Source organism: Apis mellifera, linkage group LG2 (genome assembly GCF_003254395.2).
Source record: "Apis mellifera strain DH4 linkage group LG2, Amel_HAv3.1, whole genome shotgun sequence".
Taxonomy (NCBI): Eukaryota; Metazoa; Arthropoda; class Insecta; order Hymenoptera; family Apidae; genus Apis; species Apis mellifera.
Window position 1 is genome coordinate 5,807,877 of NC_037639.1, and position 24,453 is coordinate 5,832,329.

Genomic DNA, 24,453 nt, shown 5'->3' on the forward strand with positions numbered 1-24,453 from the left:
GACGACGACGCTCGAAGCATATGAGGAGGAGGAGGAGGCGGCGTTCACAGGCGGTTGAGGTCGAGTGATGAAGCGTTCCTCGTTCCTTTCCCTGAATATGGGGCTGCTCATTAAAAAAAGAGAAATGTTAAAGGGCGAGTGAAATGAGCCGCGCGCGGGCGTCGCCGCGTTTCAAACGGCTCTGTGCGCGACGATGCTTTTTTAAGGGACCTAAAAATAGTGTCCCTTCTAAGATTGTGGGTCACGAGCCGCGCATCAAAGAAACTGGTCTTCCTTCTCCTCCACTTTTCTTAATCCTCTGCGCGCGGGGTCACAGAGAGAGGCCCGGCCGCGATATATATTCATACCTTGGCGACGTGTGTATACACTTTGCTAAACGATTTTCTTCTTTTTCTCCCCCCCTTTTCCCCGCCCAAGGTGTCCGCGAAACCTTCGAGGCCCGGGAATGGGTTTGTATCAAAGCTTGCCTCCTTTTATTCCCGATCTAGGTTGACGCATCAAACGCCACTTTAAAACGACGTCTCGAAGCGCAGCCAGGGGTTGGATCAAGTTGAGGACCATCTCTCTCTATTAATTCTCCAATTTTAATTACCCGATTCCTATTCTCTCAGAGAAACCTCTTTTTTCCATTTATCATGGATATCTGGATAAAACGAAGAAAAATTCCAATCGAGGATTATCTCGCGGATGAGAGAAATCTTCTTGCCGCACGCGTGGAGAGAGAAGCGAGCTCGATCAAAGGAGGATCTCTCGAAGGAGAGGCGGAGGGTGCGCGAGGCGAATCGATGGTGGAATGCTCAAGGCCAATTCCAGCGCAGGCCCCCATCGTCCCAGGTGTTCGCCAGGTTAATTAATCGAAGGTTTAGGTGGTGGCCCGTCCGCGTACCCGCGAGCGGCGAAATTAAGAGCGAGGACAGCGGCGGCGTTCGCTATGAGCGCCGACACAAGCACCAGCGGGCTACTCATTCAATTATGTTGCCGACACCGAGCGCATCAATCTTGCCGGGCCGGCGCTAACGCGGCCTGGATTTCGATGGATTTCGATGTGCGCGCCGGAAGTGGACGCGCTCTTCCGCCCACGTGGCCACTTTGCTGTTACACCACGTCGTTTTTTCGTAATTTCGAAATGAGAAGAGGAAAGGATACTGTTTGATTTGTAAAATTTGGGAGAGGAAGATTGATTTCGAGAGTTTTTGGAAAATGTTGAGAGAAATTGTTTCAAGTTCGTTCGACGAAAGAATGGTTTTATTTTACCTTATTTTCGAGAATCGATAAATTTTAAATTAATCACGTTTCGTGGATTTAAAATTGGGCAACGGATTATTCATTAATTACGGCGAATAATTGGCCGGAAAATTAAAGGACACAAAGTTATTATCTAGTTTGCTGATTATTTGATTTATTATCCGTATTATTATCGCTTTGAAATTTATAGCCTTGACAACTGTAGCGGGACTTAAATATATCCCCGTATATATATATACACGTGATATATATTTTATCTTGTTGTTACATTATTATAATTCATTTAAAATATCGGTACGAGCACCGCCATTTAAATCCCGCTCTGCCATCCATCCGAATATTCGATCGATGTGATTACTCTTATTAAAACTCGCACGCATTCGCAACGATTATTCAAATTCTTCTCATAAATCTTTCTCGAAAAATCTCCATCTCCCAGAAAATTAAAAACAGGCCTATTGAACGACTATCTTTCCCAAAACACACACACACACGGCTTACGTAACGAGCAGCGATAATAAACGAGGCCACGAAAATTAGCGAAACCCGAATCCTCTTCACGCTCCATTCGGGATCCACGAAAATTCGCGCGAAATTCGTGCGTACAAGGGAGGAGGGGGTGAAGGAACCGTTTAACTCGAGCAAACGAGGCAAAAGCAGCAAAAATCGTACTCTCGAGAGAAGGGAGGGAGACTGGAACTGGTGGAGGTGTATCCAGATTCCCGGAGATCTAATTTAAAATTATAATTCGCCGTTTATTTCGGCCAACCCGTTTTCCACGAATCTCAAAAACTCTTCTTGCGTGCGACGAGCAACAACCTGGAAAAGTAGCAACCGAAACAAGAAATATATCGTGGATGCTCGACGACGATCGAGACTACGAAGGATATGGAAATAACGCGAAAAAGGGATTAAAAAAAAGAGATAGAGAGAGAGAGAGAAACGACGAGACGACGAGGGTGTGACAGAGATGGCGAAACAGGGACGAGACACTCGAGAGAGAGAGAGAGAGAAAGAGAGGAGAAAACGCGCGATCGGCGGTGGCAGGAGAGCTCGCCCGCACGCGGGAATTTCAATAACCCGCGGGACACAAAGCGGAATGTGTGTAGTCACATCTGGCCCGGTCTCATGCGGCGGCGGCGGCAGTTTTCGGTTTACGTTGGACCGTCGGCGCGGGGACGGAAAATCACGATTGCCGGGAAGCGGCTGAGAGAGGAAGCGGGCGGGGGAGGGGGCAGCCGCGCGTATCCGCGGCTGGAAAGGGACAGAAGCTGTGGGGGAGAGGAAAAGAGACGGACGGATGGAGAGAGGGGAAGAACCGGCGAAACGGTTGGAGGGAGACGGAAATATATATGTATATATATATATATATATATATATATATATATATATATATATATATACGCGCGGATGAATAGAGAGAGATGGAGGAAGAAGAGAAAGAGAGAGAGAGAGAGGAGGGAGAAAGGGAGAGGGAAAGAGAGCGGATAATGATCCAGCCGGCGCTGCAACCAGCAACCACCCCCTCGTGGAGAATGTGTCTGACGAGAGGCAGAAGGAGAGAGGACCGCGGGGAGGGTGGAAGCTATCGCGTACACGTAGGTGGATGCAGCGGAGAAAGGGTGAGAGAGCGGTGTACCGCATGCATATTGAAGCGTCATTTCATGGTCACCGCAGACTGGTGCTGCTCCCAGGTTTAGACACGCACGCTGTTAACGGTGGAAAGGTCGTTCGATTAAACGACGGCGAAGGAATGGAACCGCTTGATGATGGATATTTATGCATATATTCGGCGGCCTGTGACGGAGGAGGATATGCGTTTCGAAAGAGGGCTCAACGACCTCGAGCCCGAAAAAAAAAAAGAAAAGAGCGAGCGAAGGAGGAGGGGGACGTGAACAGGTGCGTCGACGAGATTGGGGGCGGCGACGATGGAAATAAATTATCCATCTCAAATTTTGCGCGATTCTCACAGCGCGGAAATACGATTATTACGATCTTATTACGAAGAGAATTTTTAATTTGTAAAGAAGAAAATCATCAGTCACTTGCCTGCGATTTTAATTTTTTAAATCTCGGTGTAAAATTTATATGGAACAGGAAATTGAAAATATGTGGGAACGATCGATGATCAGATGGAAGACGCTCCCTTTCTCTTCTCTTTTATTATTACATTCGTCGGGCATTTCATGGTCAACCGAGACTTTCCCGCTTTGCGCACCGAGAAACTCGCGGCTGAACGTTCGATATAACGCCACGCTCGATGTGTGCTTACGTACGCACGTGAACAAGTAACCGTGCAAATTTGCATAAACGCATTGCTCGCTCGGTGCGCGTACAGTTTGAAGAAACACGTGTACCGATCGTAAAATGTCATTACACATCAGGTGTGTGCAGGTGAAAGAACGTCGTTAATAAATTTACACGCGTCGAAATGGGCGAATTACGATTTTCGTAATGTATCGTCCCTTCGTCTTTTTTTAACGAAGCTTGGACAGAGGCAAATTATTCAATTATTATCGTCTAACGATCCGATCTATTTGACCAACGAAATTCCGTGTAATTACGTAATATGTCGCGTTAAAATGATATATTTAATCAAGTTTCGCTGCCCGGTAATGAATCGAAACGTAATATTTGCAGAATCAATTAACACTGTAGGAAATTAACCTACGATGCTAATTCGGAATAATTCTGTTGCAACAAAAGTATTTAAATAAGTAAGAAAAATTAAAAGTATAGTATTACGTGTTGAGATTCGCGCTATATTTCAGAATTTTTATAGAGCTCCTCTCGATAAAAGCATGCAATTGCAACAACGTATCGTGGGAGTTATTTTAATTGTTTTCTTCTTTTTTTTTTTTTTTAGAATTCGTTTGAAACGATTTATTGTTTAAAAGTTTGTATAATATTTTTCCACGCGTAATATTGTTGCCTTTGCTTTTAATCCAAAATGAAAATAATTGAAAATAGTTGGAAATTTATACACGGGGAATATATATTCGAATAAAACTAGAAACAAAAAATTTCTTTGACTATTTGCACAATTACAATTATTTTGGAAAATATTAGGAGAAATGTTACGAAATGCGTCAGTATTAGTTTGTCAGTAACGTGAGGAGTTTTATTGTAATTGAAATTCCAGCCGCGCAGGTTTCAAACAATCAGAGTGAAGCGATCTATTATTCACCTCTATTTTTATCCAATATTCCTTTATTTCTTATTAAACGATTCTAAATAAAACGCAATCAATTTCGATCGATTGCAATCACATTTGCTTTCGTGATTCTCATTCTCTCTCTCTCTCTCTCTCTCTCTCTCTCTCTCTCTCTCTCTCTCTCTCTCTCTCTCTCTCTCTCTCTCTCTCTCTCTCTCTCTCTCTCTCTCTCTCTCTCTCTCTCTCTCTCTCTCGGTTAAACGATTTAAACTTTTCCATTCTTCGATCGTCTCTTTTCAATTCGTCTTCAAACTCGATCTCTCGAACGCGCCTTCTTCCCTCTTCTCGTTCAAAAACCAGCCGTCCAATCGATTCTCGACTTGAGACAAAATTTGTCTCAAGGCTCAACGAGACGAAGCCCTTTCGAACGAGAACTTTTGGAATCGAAAGCGGGCTTAATACTCGGCAAGGAGTATCCGGCAAACGGTTACATCGCCGCTATCAGATTAAGATTCACTTTAGGAAGCCGGGTTTATCTTTAGAGGTTGCACCTTCCGCCTCGCTTGATAATTCAATTCCTTCCGCGCTGGCAACTCTCCTTCATTCTCTCTATATCCATCCGACCAAACACACAGCTCCATCCACTCCACCCTCTCTCCCCGAGACCAGAGGTAAGCTCTAGCGAGATTATACTCTCTCAGCGAGAGAGAAACGTGCTACGAGCACGGGGGAAGAGGGGAGGGGAAAAAAGGATAGGGAACGAGGGTCGAGAGAGAGAGAGAGAGTACCAACAGTGGTTCCTCTCTCCCCTAAGGTGCATCGATTTCCTCACACCCCCTCGTGGCCCCGCGCGCCACAGCAGCCGCCCATATTCGCATATACCTCAGACAAAGAGACCTAGATAGACGGAAGCCTACCCCGTACGAATAGCAAGGAAGGAATGGAACGCCGGCGGCCATTTTGTAAGCTCTTCCCGGAGGAATCAATGTGACGTCGCCTGAGGGGCGCTTGCGCTGCGGGCAACCCTCCGTTCGTCGTCCCTCCAATCCTTCCTCCTCCGATCAATTCCAACTTCGATGCCTCTCCCTCTCCCTCTCCCTCTCCCTCCCTCTTTCTCTTTCTCTCTGTTTTTTCGCGTTGTCTCCTTCCTTCCCCCTCTCGATGTCTTTCTTCCTTCTCCTTTTTACGCGCAATCGTTGTTCCTCTTACACGACTGCTCGTGTACATTTCGCGCTCTGCCACCCTCTCCAAACTCGCGCGAAAAAGAATTAAACGACGCTGAATTCTGTGGAGATTTATGCTCCCGATCTGTCCACGGGAGATTCATCGAGTTTGGATGATGAAAGGGAAAGAGAGAGAGAAATGGAAGGGAGATGATTTTTAATTTTAGGGAATATTGTATGTAAAGGGTTTGAAAGAGATATATATGTTTCAGTTGGAAACGAGGGATAATAATAGAATCAATGTATGCGCGAATTTCTGGAATCGGATACCAGAGATGTTTATGTTTTTTTCGATTGAAAAATAAAAAAAGGATAGTTTAGATCCCTTTTGGGGGCTGGTCGCGTCTCGTACCCGATTCACTGGATGTATCTTTGTTACTTCGTTTACGGTATATGTGTGTGTGTGTGTACAACGCGTGCAAAACGGAGCGTTGAATCGAGCGCGGCCGAAAGCTGATTTTCCAACCTTTGTATCCGTACCCGATGGAACGATGTTTCGAACGCTCGAAACCGCGAATTTTAAACTCATTTCCCTCGGAAAGGGACGAACAAGAATAAACTTCTTCCTAAACCACGTATCCATCTCTCCTCGGTTATCCAATATTTTCAAATCGGCCGAATCGTCATTTCGCAACCGGAAACAAACGAAAAGAAAAAAAAAATCCATCCACGCACCGACGCGTCACATCCCCATCACTTTTACACCCGTACACAATACCCGTATTATTCCAAGTGTCCGGCCGCCATTCCACTCCCCCTCCTTCCTCTTTCTCCTTTTCCCTCCCCAAGCATGGCCTCCTCCCGTCCATGAAGCGGCAATGAAGCAACGAAGGTAAAGAAATAAAACGATTGACTCGCTCCTCTCCGAGGAGAGAAAGGCTGAGAGGGGAGGAAAGAGAGAGCGAGAGTTTATACGCGTCTGAGGGCAACTGAAATTTATAATGCCGGGTAATCGTAGCAGGGCGTGCACGCACCTGGGTACTAGGGTACCGGCACGTTATTATGATTAGCTACTTTCGGTCCGGTCCAGGGGAGTGGTGGAGATTCCGATCGGATACGCGATACGCGACGCACACCTCGGATTACGGGCCGGAGAAGAAGATGATCTTCCTTGCGGACGCCCGGGGCCGTCGTCAGGTACCTACACCCTACTACCCACCACCTCCTACCAAGACATACTTCATTTATTATGACTGTGATCATCGATTATGCACCGACGTCTGCCTCCCTCCCCCTTCTTCTTACCTTCCCACCTTCTTGCCTCTCTCCCTCCCCTTCTTGCCTCTCCTCTGCCAACCCTTCCTGTTCCTCCTCCAAGCGCGGCCACCTTCTCGGCTCGCTTCGCTTCGTTTCCTTCTGTGTGTATGCGTCTTGATCTACACGGTGATTCAGAAATAACGATATCCCTTTATCGAGGGATGAATTCGATCGACTTTGAACAGTCGCGATTTCTTGCCTCGATGGGTTATTATTGGTCGATGATTGGGAATTTTGAAAGATTTCGAAGAAAGAAGGAGAGGATAAGGGATGATCGAAATAAGTTGGAAAATTGATACGAGTGTTTCTGAATCATCCTGTATTCTTGAGCGCACGCATTATCCCGAGCTAGAGGATATATTCGGCCGGATTACGCCGAAGGGGGGCCGATCAACGTCCGCCGCCGCCCCCTCTTCGTACGTACGCGGAGTTTAAGGTCCGTGGCGAATTTTTCGAGAGGTGCCTCGCCTCTCCTTCGAGATTCATCGATTTGCCCGATATTTCGATGGCTGGGCCGCCGTGGTCCAATCCAATGTAGATGCGAGAGGTAGATTAAGGTGGACCGCGGCTATTCGGGGTAGAATAACAAGTCATTGATCATCAGCGAGGGATGGAATTCGGGCCGGGTTAAGTTGGAATCATTAACGAGATCAAGAATCGATAGTTTTGAATTAGGGAGTGGAATTAAAGGAATCTGCAATATTAGATATAGATACTTGAAATATCCGCACATGTGTTTCAATTTTCAACGAAACATATCGAGTTTTGCAATCTCGCCAATTCTATTTTTACAATTGACGAAATAGATGCGTGTTAATTTTTCAAATAGATGTTTAGGAGATAAGTTTTTTTTTAAGATACTGTTCCAAATGATTATCTATCGAATTTAAAAAAAACCTTCGCCGATTGACGGGCAAAATCAGGCAAGAATACGATTTCATCGAATATAAATATATTTCTTTTATCTTCGACGTTCAATCCCTCGTTTGCAGCATTTACCTTAGCTCCTCCTATTTGAATAATTTTCTCCCTTCCTTTCAACTTTACCCGTTCCAGATCCAATTATCTTCGGATCGAAAGGGAACTAAAAAGTTTCCCCGGGAAACCGAAATTTCATCAAGTCTTTTGTTATGATGTTTGAGCATTATGTTTCTCGCTTTACCGTGTCTCACCAGGGTCTAAGGATAACACGCGCTCGATTTATCGGAACACGATAACTATCACGGAGCAGAGTTTGAAACGCCGCTGGCAAGATTACGGATTTCTCCTCCTGTACACGTGTATTTCGAACGAAAACTCGTACACATATTCGTTTCTTGCATATTTCTCGATTCCTTCCTCCCCCCCCCCCTCTCTCTCTTTTTATCTCTTTTATACCACGAATAATAATATAAGCAAGCTGTGGAGGTTTGAAAGAAGGACGATCGCGCGAATATTTAAAAAGCTATTTTTCCATGAAGATAAAAATAGAAATACCTTTCATTTTCCAATTTCTAATTGTTTTAATACACGTTTACTTTTGTCTCGATGTATATCGTGAGAGATCAATAAGAATTACGTTCGAATATATTTTACTGTTATCGCGTGTTTTTCATCAATTCGAGTCGACTATCTGTTTGAACACGTAGATTAGAAAATTGCCATCTATTACGTATTATCGCTTTCTCTAATATCTCGCGGCTACTTATCACTTTCTACTGCAAATTTTATCGAGATTTTTATAAAGAATCATATCCTTCGATCAAAGAATCAAGAATTGATATAAATAATTATTTTTATTTTATTTAAAGCGAGGGAGGGGTGGATCGAATTTAAATCGATAGCCGATGTTCGCGCAAGAAGTTTAATATCCACAATAGATGTTGATATCGGGAATTTTCGCTTAATCAAGGCTTGCTTACCGGAAGCCAGTTGTGTACATAGGGCAGAACTATCAGCCGCGTGCGCGGCTATTTACCGAAATCGTATTCGAAACTGGTTTCGACCCGGTTTGCACGAAATATATATATATATATATACCGCGAGTAGTTCGCGTTTCCCCTTCCCCGATCAAATTATGCCCACGCACCACGTGCCTTATTAACATATTTGTAACGTTTAATTGAAAACACATCGGAGGTGTTATGGACAAATATTTAAAAATCGATATTAAGCCGTGGGAGCGGCGGTGGCCCGATTTAATTGGAATTTTAAAAGCGTATTTGCCATGCAGTTGCACGGGGCAAATGTGGATTAAAATATTTGCGAGCGGTTTTTTTTGGAAAGAAAGAAAAAAGAAAAGAAACGGGAAGGGAAACAATTTTTAAAAATTACCAATCGATTTACATTTCTTTCTCTCTTTTTATCTTTATTATTAACTTTGTACAATCTTCCATTTACATGTGTTTTAAAGCATATTCTTCGAATCTTCGATTCATCCTCAAGTTCGAAAGAAATCGTCAGGATCTTGACTATCCACGTTTTTACCAACCCTGCTAGAAATTTCAATATTGTTCGAGAGGCGCGTGTCGTTTCGGCCTCGTGGAAGCGCAACGCTGATTTACGAGTGTTGGAAGTCGCTCCAAGGCGGAAGAAAGAAGTTCGTAATACGGGCGTGTAAACATCGAGGCGGATAAGTACCGATAGTTAACGTGCTCGTTAAATATCGCCACGTACGCCCACGCCCTCTCCGCCACCTTTCAACCCTTTCGCTCCTCGCGCTTATTTTTTGTTGTTCCGTGCATGGAACGTGTATTTGGATGGAGCAGCTCTCGAATTATACTTTGCCTATAGTTGGATGATGGCTGTGAAGAGATGGAATTTCAAGTTTCTGGAAAGTTTGAAGAGATTGTTTTGTTGGAAGAGACGAAGAATGTATAATATTCATACGTGATGATGGATGACAAATTGTGGAAGTAAATTCGATATTTTCTTAGAATATTTTTTAGAAATGAGAGATATAACTTAGCTGTTGTACTCGAGGAGCGGTTGGAATACGAAGCTACTTTATTTGCATAACGGAATCATAGTGATTCTCGAAAGAAGAAGAACGAGTTTGAAAAATATCGCGGCTGTTGTAATTACAGCGTTACAAGTGTAAACGTCTTTATAACTCATATACGGGGCTCGGAGAACTGGTTTAGAAGCATACAGATCACGGTGTGTTAAACGCGCTCAACTTCTCTACGAACGCAAGAAGATGGACGATTTTGAATTTTCTAAGAGATTAATCGGATGGAATGATCGTAAAAAATGTATTTCTTTGAACTCTCTTTATATCAAGTAAATATCGATCGTTTAAAAATGACTTCTTTCTACGATTTACTTGCTAAAATATTTATTATATCTCCATTTACGTATATTCTGCAAGAAATAAGCCGATTCTTCGAGATGAAGAAGACCAACGCTCAATAACAACCTTCGAAATTCCCCGGCAAGAAAGCACACCTATCTCCTTCCGTCAAATGTCTCTCCGCCAGTCAGAGATAACACCCTCTCTTCCCTTCCCTCTTCTCCCAGTTCGAAGTTCACCCGTTTCGAACGAAGGAAAGGGGCAATGCGTGAACAAAGGGCAGAGTAATAATGGCGGTAATAATAACGTTCTCCCCAACGTTGAATGGTGTCTTTCGTTCAACGCCACGAGGGAAACATTCCGAGACGGATAGAGGCGATTTCGGTCGAGCACAGACGAACGATCAGCCAACGATGTATATATATATATATATATATATATATACACACATATATATATGTAACACGCACGTATATACAATTTCTATGTATAGCCGGTTCTCTCCCTCACGGAGAGGGAAGTTCTTGGCGAACCCCTTTGGCGAAAAGGGTTTCTAGCTCCTGGTGATTGGTGTAAGTTAGCCCTCTGGGCAGAGAAAACGGTCTCGTGGGCGCATGCGCCAGCCACGGGGATCCCCCTTTGCTTTAGGGTTAGCCGCGGTCCTCCCTGCGGCCAACAGCCCAGGATGACACGCCCCGGGCTACCAGATCAATAAGATCCCTTATACCTACCTACCAACCTACCTACCTACCTCTTTGGTTACGCCCTGAGATGTACGCCGGTTTAAATTTTGCGATACGCGTGGCGTCCCTGCAACGATGCATCCTGTTTCGTGGCCCGTGCTCCTACCACTCGCTCCGGGGGGAAATCCTTGGATGCTCGTCGAAAATCTTCCTTCTCTGCATTCTTCGTTCCCGATTCTGTTTGGAAATGGAGACGAGAAGAAATGAGACAGGGGTAATATTTTTAATACTTTTGTAGAGTTTATTTGGTGTCTGTGGGAATGAAATTTTGAAATTTTATAAGTTTAAATCGGAGGAAAAGGTATACTAGATGCTGTATTTGATATTGATCGCAAATTGAAATATAATGAACGATTATATTAATACAATTTTCTTTTCTAGAACTCGGTGTGAAGAAATAGAGTCAATTGATACAGTTCTTTGAATAAAATGATGTCATTTTGTAATAACAATATTGCAATATCAATTTACGTGACAATTGGATCGAAATGAGAGAAGGGAGAAAATTGACGTGTCGTACACGCACAAGTGATACAGGTAAAAGATTTTTCGAGGCGCGATGAAAAGATGCTTAATGTTAATGTTCGTTGGACGGGAGGGGGAGGAAAAAGAAGAAAAAAAAATGAGAAATACGAAATGTCGAGAGAAATAAAGGAAATAAAAAGGTGCAGGAGGATGGTTGGATAAAAAAAAAAAAAAAAGAGAGAGAAGAAAAAGGCGAGCGTAGGTAGGGTTTGGGCATCGCAGTTGATGACCGCATCTCGTTAAAAGGCCTCCCTTCCAATTTCGCCAGCTCGATCTGAAATTTTCTTGTAAGCTCGCGTGCACGCCCTGGGCTGTCACGATTCGGACCTAACTGCCGCGTTCGTACAACCGATTCACGAATTCCTCGTAAGGTAATTTCATCTTTGGAATTCCTCCTTCGCCCGTATATCCCTCCCCTGCAAAACGAAACGCCGCTCGTCTCTCTCTGGTGGCATCTTAATTTTCGTCTAGGTGATTCCTCGAAATCCCCTAGATTTCCGTCGTATTGTTGGATGACGTGTTTTCCCCCGCAAAAAAAAAAAGAAAAAGGAAAAGAATCCTGGAAACGGATTATGAAATTTATCCTTCGTTGATCCTTTCAACTTTTGACGATAAAATTCGATTCGAGTAAACTTGGAAAAGAAATTTTATCGTACGACAATTTATTCGTGCGTTTTAATTCATCATATTTTTGGAATTATCATATATAAACGATAGTTAAATCGCTTTTACTTTCGAAACTTGAAAATATCGATTTTCCAATAACGTAATAATTCGTAATAAAATGTTTGAACTAATGGAAAGGAAAGGATTCGATTTATTTAAAACATTTTATTCCTCGTTTATTTCATACATTATTAGATTTTCGAAATATAATCGTGGAAATTATTTAATTGAAAAATCGGCAAATTTTGAATCGTTAATCGATCATCGTTTCGTTTACAAATCGTTAATTCTAAAAAAATATTGACTTTAACTTATTATTTTACATCATCTCGAGAATTAAGATATTAGATGAATATTATTCGTTCAGGCAAAAAAAAAAAAAAAAAAAAACACGCTGCATCGTCATCAATCGTATCCATGACAAAAAAACTTAATCGCGTGGCCACGAATTATTCATCAGCCACGATGAATCCCAATGTAAATTTCATGAATACCAGTTTCCGTGACGTTGGATCCCCGGCCAAATTAAAACTCATCGTGAAACCCATCAATGAAGATGGCCACCATTAACGATACAAGAAGTTGTAGGGGCAATAAAGTCGAATGGGACAGTTATATTCTACGAAACGGTCGAAGGAATTTCATTCATTCATTCGTTCATTGCTTCAGGTAGCCGATCGGAAATCTACCCTCTGGGCTGCCCCCGGGTTAAATAGGGTCGTCGACCAGAACGATGGAACTAGTCGCATTGAGCCCGTGTCCGCCTGGTCAGCAAAAATCGGAACTATGTAGTCGTACAATCAACCGTGAACACTTTATATCAGAAATAACCCTCTGGAATAAGAGTCTGGAATCTGCGATGCAAGGTGCGATAAAAAACGATCTCGCTATAATGGATATAAAAGTACTCGTTGCGCAGAATAGAATTAAAAGTGCTTACAATTAAAAGTTGCAGTATCAGAAAATTTCAATCAAGAATATCATCTATAATTCATATAGAAAAGGTTATAAGTCATATAATTTATCGTAACTTTCAATGTTCATTTCTCACTCGATTCTTTATATCTTTCTCTAATAGAAAATTCTCTAAAAGAATACACAAAATTCCCTCGCCTGTAAAATCACACAAGAGATATGGACAACAACAGATTAGGATAAAATCAGAATAAAGGCGGCTTCGAGCCGAGCTTCGAGGTTTCACAGCTTGGAGAATCGGTGCCTCGGCTCTCCGATATCGATATCGGGCCGCAGGATCATCGGGGTCCTATAGGTCCCTCCTTCCCTTCTTTCCTCCGCAAGAGGAGCGCGCGAGATAAAGGCTCATCCTTTATTCAAGAAATAAAATCTCCACGACATTATCCGCGGGTTTATCCGCGCCGCAACGACGAACAAAGACAAAATGAGAGGAGAGCGGAGGAGACTGACAAAGAGAAAAAGAGAGAAAGTGGTATATGCAAGCTGGCAAACAGTCTAACCAATCCCATACGAGCTGGGCGTCCCGCGTTTACGTGGCCGACACGACCGAGCAACATGGGATTGGACCCATTCCTGGGCCCCTCGACCAATCGACGCTCGTTCGAAAACGATTCAGGCCTTGAGGCCCATCCCAGTTCCCACCCCAAGCTCCCTCGTCTGCCGCGTCTATCTGGTAGCTAAGGCCCCGCGGGCGCAGTAACCCTCGAGTCTTCCTCCGCGTACGACGGTTTAAGGCGAATACCCATACACAAAGCTCGAGATATCGGAAAACAATATCCTCTGTATCTCACACCTTTCTCTCTCTCTCTCTCTCTTTCTCCCTCTCTTTTCCTTTTCCCTCCTCCGTTTTTCCATCCTCTCGCTGCCTGTTCCACCAGTTCCTCCACCTCGTCGCGACGTTGGGCCCGAACCCCGCAGAGACAGGTAGCCGGCGAGCAAACACGCGACCGGCTCGTGAAAGCTACGCGAAATTTACGTCTCACGTTTCCTGTCCTCGCGCTCTACGTGCACGCGTGTGTGCACGCTCTCAAGTGTTCTCTCTCTCTCTCTCTCTCTTTCTCTCTTCACGTCGAGATCGATCTCGGGTCGATCGAGGGTTTCTGTAGTCGAGAGGAGAGAAGATCTTCGCAACCGATCGACGATGTTTCGCGCGTGGACTTTATGAGGAACGGTGATGGTGACGATCTGGTTTGGATGAAGATCTGAATGAAATTAGAGGACGCGAAGTTTTATATGTTTGGTATTTTTGGGTCAGGATCCGGAAGTTACGTGTGGTGCGCGAATATTGGTGATTTGTACGGGAGTGTAATGATCGGGTAACGCGAGTAACATCGAATTGTTGTTTTCGAGAATTGTATACCGAGACAATCTATCCCGTGTTTCTTTTGGAAGTGTTTTCTTGCCAGGCCAGGTTAACGTCAACGCGAGCCGGATGCCGAACCTAGACTACTACAACACAGCGAGAATGCATCAAATGGTAAACTCTTTTCAAGATATCTTTTGAATCTAATTGATTGATATAATTGCAAGAGTCGTAATTTTTATGGAAAGAATATCTTTCTCTCTCTGACGTATTTCCCTCGTTAATTCTTAACTATTATCATTATTAAGCCTGCTACGATATTGAATCTAACCCAGAGAGATTCCAATGAAGAATCTTTGAAGAGAAGATTTATAATGAGGAGTATTAGCCGTTGCATGGCGTTGCGCCATAAGTTTTTTTTCCCCACCCTGTCGCGTGTTTATGACGTGGAAACGCAGGTTTTTGAATGACACGGGAGAATTCCCCCCCTCCTTTTTGTCCAACGTGCCTCCATCTTCTTATCCAATAAACGTTTTCTCGCGCGGGGATCACCTGACAGCGCAGGTTGAATTCTTGTAATAATCCTCTAAGAGCACACCTTGGAACGTGACTAAACTTTCTAACGGATTTTCTCATAAATAAATACACATCGTGTCTTCAAACGCGATGGGTGTCGAGCGAAGAAAATCGTTTATCGGTAAATTGTATTTCACTTGGTATAAAGTATATATATATATATATATTTACGATCCTGTGCAAGAAACAATCGTGTCCACGATTTCTCTGTGCGTGAATATATCAAAAAATATATCGTGAAGCGACAGGATAGATTCAATCGAGAACTTGAAACTAGTTTTTAGTTTTCAAGAATGAGGAAATGAGATTGGTAAAGATTACGCGGTTTTTCGTTATTCTCGTTTTTTTTTTTTTTGCGAAACACGGTTGTAAGAAATGGTTGTAGCAAGAAATCGGCGGATAAGAATATTGGATAATAAGGTAACATTATGCGGGGAAATACGGTGTTATTCATAGAAATCGTAATCTTTTAGTCATGCGTTTTGCGATCATGATAAATGCTCGTCGTAAATTTGATACAGTGAATTGCTCGATCGGTGATGGGATGATCGTGACAAAAACAATTTAATACTCAAGTTTCTCTTCGTTAATGGCGCCCATTATGTGTTTAATATTTCTACATTAAATATTATTCTAGATGGCTATTTATTCTATCAAAAGCGTGTACTTCTTTTCTTTCTCTCCGTTACAAAAAGGAAAGCTGCGCGAATAGATTATTTATTGTTCGAATTTAAACCGAATAGTTTATTCATAGCCCGATACAACATGGAAAATAATGTTTCTATTAGAAATTTCCATCGGCTATAAATTTCCACGACATACTACATAGCTGCTTCAGCCGCCATCGCGTTTCTTTTTTCCCCGCGAGAATTCAAACAGAAAACTTGCTCGATCGAAACCTCGTTTTTGCTTCGTAACGAAAGATATAATATTAGATATAAATTTCCATCCATCGTGAAAAATCTACAATACCATATCCCGAGTTTTCATTCTTTTTTCATTCTTTTCACGAAAGGTTTAAATTCATGGCTAATTTGACGATTCCAAAATACGCATCTCCGCCATCGCGTTCATCGACCGTTTCTTTTCATCCCCGCGAAAATTCAAATCGAGAACCTCGAAACGATCGGCATTCGAGAAGAATCTGGAAGATTTTAAAGATAATCCATTGAACCGATCTTCGCGCTTGGCCTCCGGTAATAAAACCCGGCACAATGGCGTTACGAGTAATACGTCGATTCGTAACGCGCCCCGGGGACGCGTTTAAGTGAAATAGATACGTCAGTCTTATGGAATATAAGTTCATAAAATTGAGCGGTAAATCATCGGGGATTTGTTGCGTGGAGCAAACAGAGCGAGCAACATCGGAACAGCCCAGCCTTGTAATGACAGGCTTTAACAGCGACTCGTAAAATCTTGCCACAATGGAATCATTCTTAACGGTGGTTGCCTCTATTGCACGGGTTGAATGGTGAGACGGCTCGCGCCTGGCGCGAGTTCGCGCGTATTTTACAAGCGTGAATGGCCGCCGCGAGTTTCATCCCCCAAGTGGTAGCCTCTTCTCGTTCGTCACGCCCGTTTCGACCGATTTTTGCGCGGGAGAAGTGCGATCGGTTGCCTCGAAACCGATTTTTTTCTTTTTCTTTTGGTTCATTTATTTGGTTTTAACAATTTGACGGATTTGAAGCAATGTTTGGCAGGTTCGTATCGAATATTAGAATTATTGGATGGGTATGTCTGTGTAGTAAATTGGAAACGAGCGTGAATTAATTAATTCGGTGGAAAATAGGGATGAAATATTATTTTCTTCCTAGTTTCTCATATTGCCTTTCAATTTGGAATTTCATAAGGTAAGAATAAAGTTGAGTTTTTTAGTGCAAAGAATTGCATCACAAGAACACATTTGAACATTAATTAGATTCTTTAATTATAAATTTACTCCATTTTAGCAATTCTTGCAAGGTCCGAATCTAATTATAGATGTAAAATAAACTCTTTATACGTTCTTATCTAATTCGAATTATACTGTTTTTATCATACATATTATACAGCAATTAATTTCATTTAATAACGTAATTTACATTTTCATTCAGCTTCCGCGAATGAAGAACGGATTGTTATTTCCTCTCTCTCTCTCTCTCTCTTTTTTTTTCATCGTCCAAGCGAAAATCAAATATTTGCAGGAAATTTACACGCTTTATTTAGTTACTCAATATTGACTGTTACAAAACATATCGCGTTATTATCGTGAAATGATTGATAAAAAATCTGTGAATTTCACGTTCATAGTATTCACCTTTTGCTAATTAAAAAAAATAACTTTGCATCAAGTTCCATGTATATAGGTGTGTATTATTTAACGAAATTGAAAAATCAATCGATACTTCACCAAATTATTTACTCATTTATTTGTTCAATAAATTATATCGGAATTTTAAACGTTTCATGAATTTCGAAACTTTGAAATTTCTTAAATTTCTTCGACCAAAGAAGAGTATAAATTTAAAACAAATAAATATCGTTATTCATCTTCTTCTTTTTTACACATCCGTTTTCTGGGCGATGATTAAGTTTCGTAATCGTCAAAAAAATGTCTTAATATAATTCAAGCAAAAAAATCATGTTAAAATTAGCCAAAGGATGAATGTACCAACAGTTATTAGGCTATTAATCGTTCCTCAGGAAGTGGTAGACTAACGATTTCGTTGCTTTTAATGTCTTCGAGCTATTGCAAATGTTTTTCTTATTTCTACCAGAAGTTTATAAAGATAAAGATAAAATGGTGTATTAATATCCAAGAAAGTTCAAACCGTTTCATGAAACAATTGAAAAGGAATTATCGCGAAATTTGGAATGAAATTTTCTGCTTCGATTCTCATTCTATATAAAATTTGACAAATAAAAATAATATCTCAAGTTTGGCGAGGAGTACGTTTCATTGTATCTCTGGCCGAGAAATTTGTTGAAAAACGACGAGTGATCGAACCGTGGTGCATTATATAAGGATCGAAGGAGAGAAGAAACATGTATAGCGCAACATACATCGCTACATAGAACATAACTTCTGTTGGCTGACGTTTCAATCAACCGTTCCTCACCTCCGTCTCCCTCATCGACTTTTGTTGTTCGCCGCGCGAATTTTCTAATCCCGTCGTCGAAATATATTTCAGTACTCATCATCGACGTCGAAACAGTAGTAAATAACGTTTCGTTCCGTAAGAAAGAAATTGGCCGTGATTTATTCCCAATTCAAGCCATCTTTCTCGATACCTTTCTTCCTTTAAATCATCAATCTCTTATATTAAACCTATCACATCTATTTATATTCCAAGAGAGAGGAAGAGACTATGCACGTTGTCACAAAATAGAACGACGATAGATAAGCAGCTCGTGTGTTACGTCCTCTTCCTACTTTAAAAACCATTTGATAGCACGCAAAAGAAACAATTAAGAAAAGAAGAATAGAGAAGCGAAGGAGGAGGAGGAGAAGGAAGGAGGAGGGATGGGTGAGTGAGGCCCGTTTCTTTCACCTGTGCCACCACGAGCAATAAATAACCGCCAGCTTAGCCGATTTTACTGCCGTGTGTTTGGGTGATCCCAATAACACCGGGCGAAGAAGGGACCCAATAACGCGAAGAAAACCAATCTTCGCACTAACTAGCCATTCAGACGGCGGAACTGGCAGACAAGTACTCGAAGGACCTCTGGTTAACCCCTGAAACGAAACGGTTTCAAGCTTATTTCGGTATTAAAGAATTCGCGGGGGACTGGCCTATAACCGCGTGGGCGGAAATGCTTCTCAACGCGCGTACATGCATGCATACCGTCGTTGCATTCCTGCATTGTCTTCGCGCGCGCGTTTTAAACGAGAACGAGAACTCGATTTTTCGTGAAGAGTAATTTTTAAATATCGCATTAGAAGAATCAGAAGAAATAATTTTAAGTAACGATACGAATGGAGTTAGAGCGAAAATGAAAAATTAAAAATGTTTGAAAATGTAGATGGAGAATCGTTTGATTTTGATTAAGAAAAGAAGAGGAAGAGGAAGAAAAGTTGAATTGGATTATAGCGTGATAAAACTTTGTAATAATAATTATATATTTTCAAATGTTTATGTTTGATATAAAACGGAGGATAATATTTTTCTCGAAAAGTAAAATTGAAATTCGTGAAAAATGAATAGGCTTGACGAGGCTTTCGTTGCCATTCCAAGTTAACGGCTGCTTATCCCGATAAAACGTGTTTTCGATCGCGCGTTGTCATCTGCGTGGGCAGACAAGCGTCTCTCGAAGGCGTGCTATAATAATTGCTCGAAGATGGTAGCCATTAAAATGGCACGATTTATCACCCGGCCAATCGTAATTCAACCGAACACTATAAACGTATTGTGCTTAATTAAATTACATCCGTTGATAAAAACCGCGAAGAGTCGTGGCACGAGCGAGACGAAACGACGAATCCTTATCTCGACGAGTTATGATCGAATACGATTTCGATTTTGTCATCGAACGTTTAATATCTTTCGATCGATCGAAAAAAAATTGTGAAAATGTTTCGACGTTTAATCGCCTTTTTCTGTTCGAAGGGAATGATTTTTTTTTTTTTGTTTTAGGATCGAGTAGATTTCTATTCTAGTGAGATTTGGTGGAAAATTTAAAAAAAAGTGAAACGACGATACTCGTTGATTCATAAAAAGAATTCAATCATAGAATGTCTTTTTTAAAAAGTGTTGTAGTATAATAAAATCGTAAAGGTAATGGAAATAAAAGTCCCGTTGAAATTAAGGTAATTAAAAACTTATGCTTCTGATTTGAGATAAGAATTTTTCACAATGTGAAATTTTGTAGGCTATCTTTAAGATCGGATATACTTCTGTGATTTGCGCGGTTGAAAAAAAATTAACGGTGTAAGGTAAATATATAATTATTTCAGATAAACCGATCGAATTATAAATAGTTCCTTTCTTTGGTCATTCTCTTCGTACTACTGAGACGCGTTATTAATTTATCTTTCTAAGTGTACAAATTTACCTAAAAAAAGAAAAAAATAGAAAAAAAATACAATCGTTTCTCAAATCCAATCACGAAACTAAATAAACCGCCCGATTCTTAAAAAATTCAGCTAATTAAATCATTCCACGATTGAAAAACGGCCTCTATAAATCTCTCGGCCAAAGATTAATAGCCAACGCTCAATCATACGTCTCTGAATATAAACTCGCATTTGATAAACTGTCCCATCGGCAACATCCTAATTAGAATCGACTTTAACTCAAACTACGAAACGCGCGCAAAAAAGAAAGAAATAACAATAATAATAATAATAATAATATTAATAATAATAAAAACAGCGTATCAATTTCAAAGTACATTTGAAAAATTCGTTCTTTACATATAAAAAGAAAAATTTATTAAATCTGATTCCCAGGTAATCAGACCACGTCACGAACGAAGATTTTATCCACAACAAATTTGCAATCGAGTGCGCGTAACTCGTTTGCATCATACTTGAAATTTGCTTAATCATAGTTGGACAAAGTTTAACCGTAGGATAGGATAGAGAAATGAATTTTACGGGACGCGGTTCCTACGATCAGATAATCCACACGCACTCCACGTTGCTTAATTATTAACGGGTGCTGCCAAGCCGTGTCGTGCGCTTAATCGCTCGAGCGCAACGGTGCGTGGCTACGATTTTGACAAAATTGCACAATCCGTCATTTAACCTGTGCAAACAGGTTAATCGCGCGATAAAACGCGCAAGAAAAATTGTGTGATCGCCATGCCACATAGCGATGACGTTTTAACGAATTTCGTTCCATCTTTTTTTCTCTCTCTCTCGTAGCATAGAAAGAAAGGCTAATCAAACACGATGATGATCGATTCGAAATGGTTGCAAAATATTGTGAATGAAAATTGGTATTAGTTTGATGGCGTTGGAAAAGTGTTGGTGTTATTCGTAATGGAGGGTGATGAACGGCGAGGAGAATTAAGGACAGTTGATTCTTTGTCGACTTGGCAAGCGACGTAGGAAATAGGTTGGACTGGAGATGGACCCCCATAAATTCAAACGTCGCCGCTCGAAACTTCATCAGAATCGGTAGGAACGGTAGTGACAGAGGGAGTATTAGAAGAGTAGAATTGAAAATTCTGTCTGGTCGCCACTACGAGGGGTATTAAGGTCGTGATAATGAGAATTTTTCACGAGGATGGAGAAATGTTCTTCCCTCTGCCGAGAGATAAATAACGGAGATTTATTTGTTTAGGGATATATTAGGGGATAGAATTTTCCATTCCAGAATTATGAACGAAATGACGGTATTATTAAGTTATTGGGAAATAAGTGGTCTGTCGTGTACGATAATAAATAAATTTTTTAGAAGAGAATCCTCATCTGGAGGAGAAAAATTATTTAAAACAAAATAATCATCCACCACCCGAATTAAAAATTCTTCTCCAAATCGTCATGCTCAAAACTTGAAGCAAGTTCGCAACACGATTTCCACATCCGAACGATATCCCATCAGAATATTGGCGTCTCCATCGAAAACCCTTCAACCCCCGAATCGACGTAACTCTCTTCCTCTCTCTCTCATTCTCTCTCCACAAGCATAGGATGTTTCAATTACGCGGCCGGCCAATTTCACCGTAGCGGAAAGTAATACTTTCGGCCGCGAGTTTCAATTATCGAGCCGGTAACAAAGTTTCACGTGAGCGTGGGCCACGGTGTGTCCTCCTCTTCGGTTTCCTACCCGTCGTGTAACCGTCCATCCCCCTCTCCTCGCCACCCTCCCCGTCTTTCCCCCCCCGCCTGGCCGGCCGGTATCTATATAATAACTGGTTAAATTCCGGTAGTGGCGATCCTTACCGAACGGTAGCCTCTAATCAACCTAATTTCGGGTTCCTTTTGGCCCCCCGAATCTGGGCCAACATTGGAATTATTCGGTAATTGTAATGGATATGGAATGTTGCGCGTTCGCTCTTTAGAGGAGAGTAGCCATCGTTCGGGTTCCCGAATTTCTTTACGCTTTCTTCCTTTCTTCGACCACGTCTTCCTTCTCTCTTCCTTTCACGTTGCACGTGTTCCTCCTCCTCCTCCTCCTCCACTTTCGTCGCCTCCTCGGCCGGCCATTATCGAGGAGGCCAATGTGGATTTGATTCTTCTCGGCTCTCTCCCACCTAACTTCGTCATTATCCCGAATGCTTGCTCTTGATCATTTTCTCTCTAGTCGGTCGTGGACGGAATTCTTATGAAGTGTACGGGATACATCTCTCTCTCTCTCTCTCTTTTTCTTGGTGAGAAATGTCGATAGACGTCGATTCTTTCGTTAGAGATTTCTTTCGATGTGGAGAGGAAGAGAGAGAGAGTATTTATTCGAGAATTTCTTTGGACGCATCGCTGCTACCTTCGTTTCTTTAAATTACGGATCGTCGAAGAGGTAGTCTGGTTTTTTGTTATGGGGGATTAATGAGAGGAGACCGAGGGGTTGCTCGGAAGGGAATTGCTGGGAACGGAAGCTTGGCTCGGATCTGTCGAGTTGTTGGGATAGATGTGTTTAATTTATTCTTATGGCGTATGATAGGTGGAGAATATTTAGGGGAATATAGTAAGATGTATTTTGTAATTGTATCTCGAAAAGTGAATGATAAGTATGTACTGTTATCCGTGAGTGATAGTTGCTCGTGTAAATTTATATTATCTCGTTTGCATTCTCATTATTTGTTCGAATAGTCGATTTATCGATGCTGTAAATATCCAAAAAGTTAATTATTCGGGATAAATTTGGTCGTGATGAAATTTTTACAAGCACATCGCTTCATTGTTGATACGGTTTCTTATACAAACATCAGTTTATATCGCCATTGCTGTAAATTTCCTAAATAAAATGGTTCGTTTCCTGGAAATCTTCTTCTGGGCGAGATCAATGTCAATCGCACAAAATGCCGTAATAAAAGTTTCGACTCGATATCCTCAATCATCCAAATGATCAGGATGAATGCAACCTGAAGCCTAGAACTCGGCAACCGGAATTCAGAACCTAATAATTTAATCGACTGACACGAAAGGAAAAATATGATCGTTCTCGAAGGAGGAAAGGGTATGAATCACCAGTTTCTTTGAAATGTCGAGTTATATATATATACTTTTTGTTTCTGAATATGAAAAAGAGGAATGATTCTCAATCTTCGATCGTTTTAATCCTCCACGAGATACATTTACTTTTAATTGCTGGGTAATTTGCTTATATCGATCGGGGCAATTACAATTTCCTCGATTGCTCGTTTCGTTTCACGAAAATTTTTGTAATTGTGAATGAAATTCCAGATGGCGATATTTTATTTTGAAGAAATTTATTGTATATGATGGAAATAATGGAAACAGATTTATTAGAGAGAATTGATCAGGAAAAGATTTCTCAATCACGAATATAAGTTTCATGCTAAAACTTGATTCACCTATTTGAAATTCGTTTTTATTGAAATGAAAATTTTAAAATTAACGCGCGATTAAGTCCAGCAATTCAATCCTATCTAAACGCGAATTCTTATTATTCAGATGAAAAATCATGATAGGAGAAAATTCCTATTACACGAAGTCCAGTTATAGCAATATTTGTTCTCCAAGTTCGGATAAGTAAACGAAGTTGCAGATATTTTGGAAATAATTGATAAAATCTGTGGAAAATTTAACTCGGTGTTAATTTGCTCTCCTTCTCCAAACTTCTCTGCTCCCTATCTTCATTTTTCTCATCAATATTTTAAAACAACGACGAAATCTTTTTCTCAAATATTTTCAGATTACATTAGATTCACAGATATATCGATAATAGAAATAAGAATCTTCTCACAACGATCAATATTCCCAAACTAAAATTTGCAACAAGCTCCCTCGCTCGATCGGATATAATAACAAAGCAAATTCGAAGATGAAGAAGAAGAAAAAAAAGAAAACCATTAAAGCATTATTCCAACCGGATCACAGATGGGCAAAAATGAGAAACGACTTTTCCAGAAGCGAGATTAAACTTCCCTTCGTTCTCTAGCTTGATTTTCACCCGTAATTATATCGTCGTTTTATGCAATGAGTCAGCTCATTACAGATTCCAAGTCGCTCACCGTAAGATGGAAAACGGGCGCGAACAAAACGAAACGATGCGCGTGCACGCGGCGTGTGGTGGTAATAGAGCGCAATAGAGAAGGGATTAACACGGCTAATAGCATCAAATTGTAACCATAAAGAATCGAGGAAGGGGCACGATTACAAGCGAGCACTCCGTTCGGAGTGCGCGAGCTGTTTTTGCGGTTTTTAATATGAACACGTTCGAGGATAGAGGCAGCAGCCCCCCGGATTCGTTGCAAGCCGGATACAAGGGGATAATAATTTTTTTAATTGCCCACCGTCCACTGGACTAATGACTTTTCATTCCTCCTTCCCCAATTAAAACGTACGTTTTAACTGGGGATATCTTTGGCCAGACACGATTATATACACCACCCTCTTCGGTATGGTGGTT

At 41.3% G+C, this 24,453-nt stretch overlaps 1 protein-coding gene across 6 annotated transcripts in view; it reads left to right on the plus strand.

Moving 5' to 3' along the window:
* The window catches only part of LOC410893 (transcription factor AP-2-epsilon), a 224,257-nt gene that overhangs the window by 76,017 nt on the left and 123,787 nt on the right, over positions 1-24,453 (plus strand). Inside the window, exon 1 of one of the 6 annotated variants that reach the window (XM_026439203.1) lies at positions 14,241-14,536. The exons of the other annotated variants lie outside the window; for them this stretch is intronic. Within the exon in view, the coding sequence (XP_026294988.1) occupies positions 14,492-14,536 (45 nt within the window). The 5' untranslated portion in view covers positions 14,241-14,491. Of the gene's footprint in view, positions 1-14,240; positions 14,537-24,453 lie in introns of those variants that run through there. 6 annotated transcript variants of the gene reach the window in all.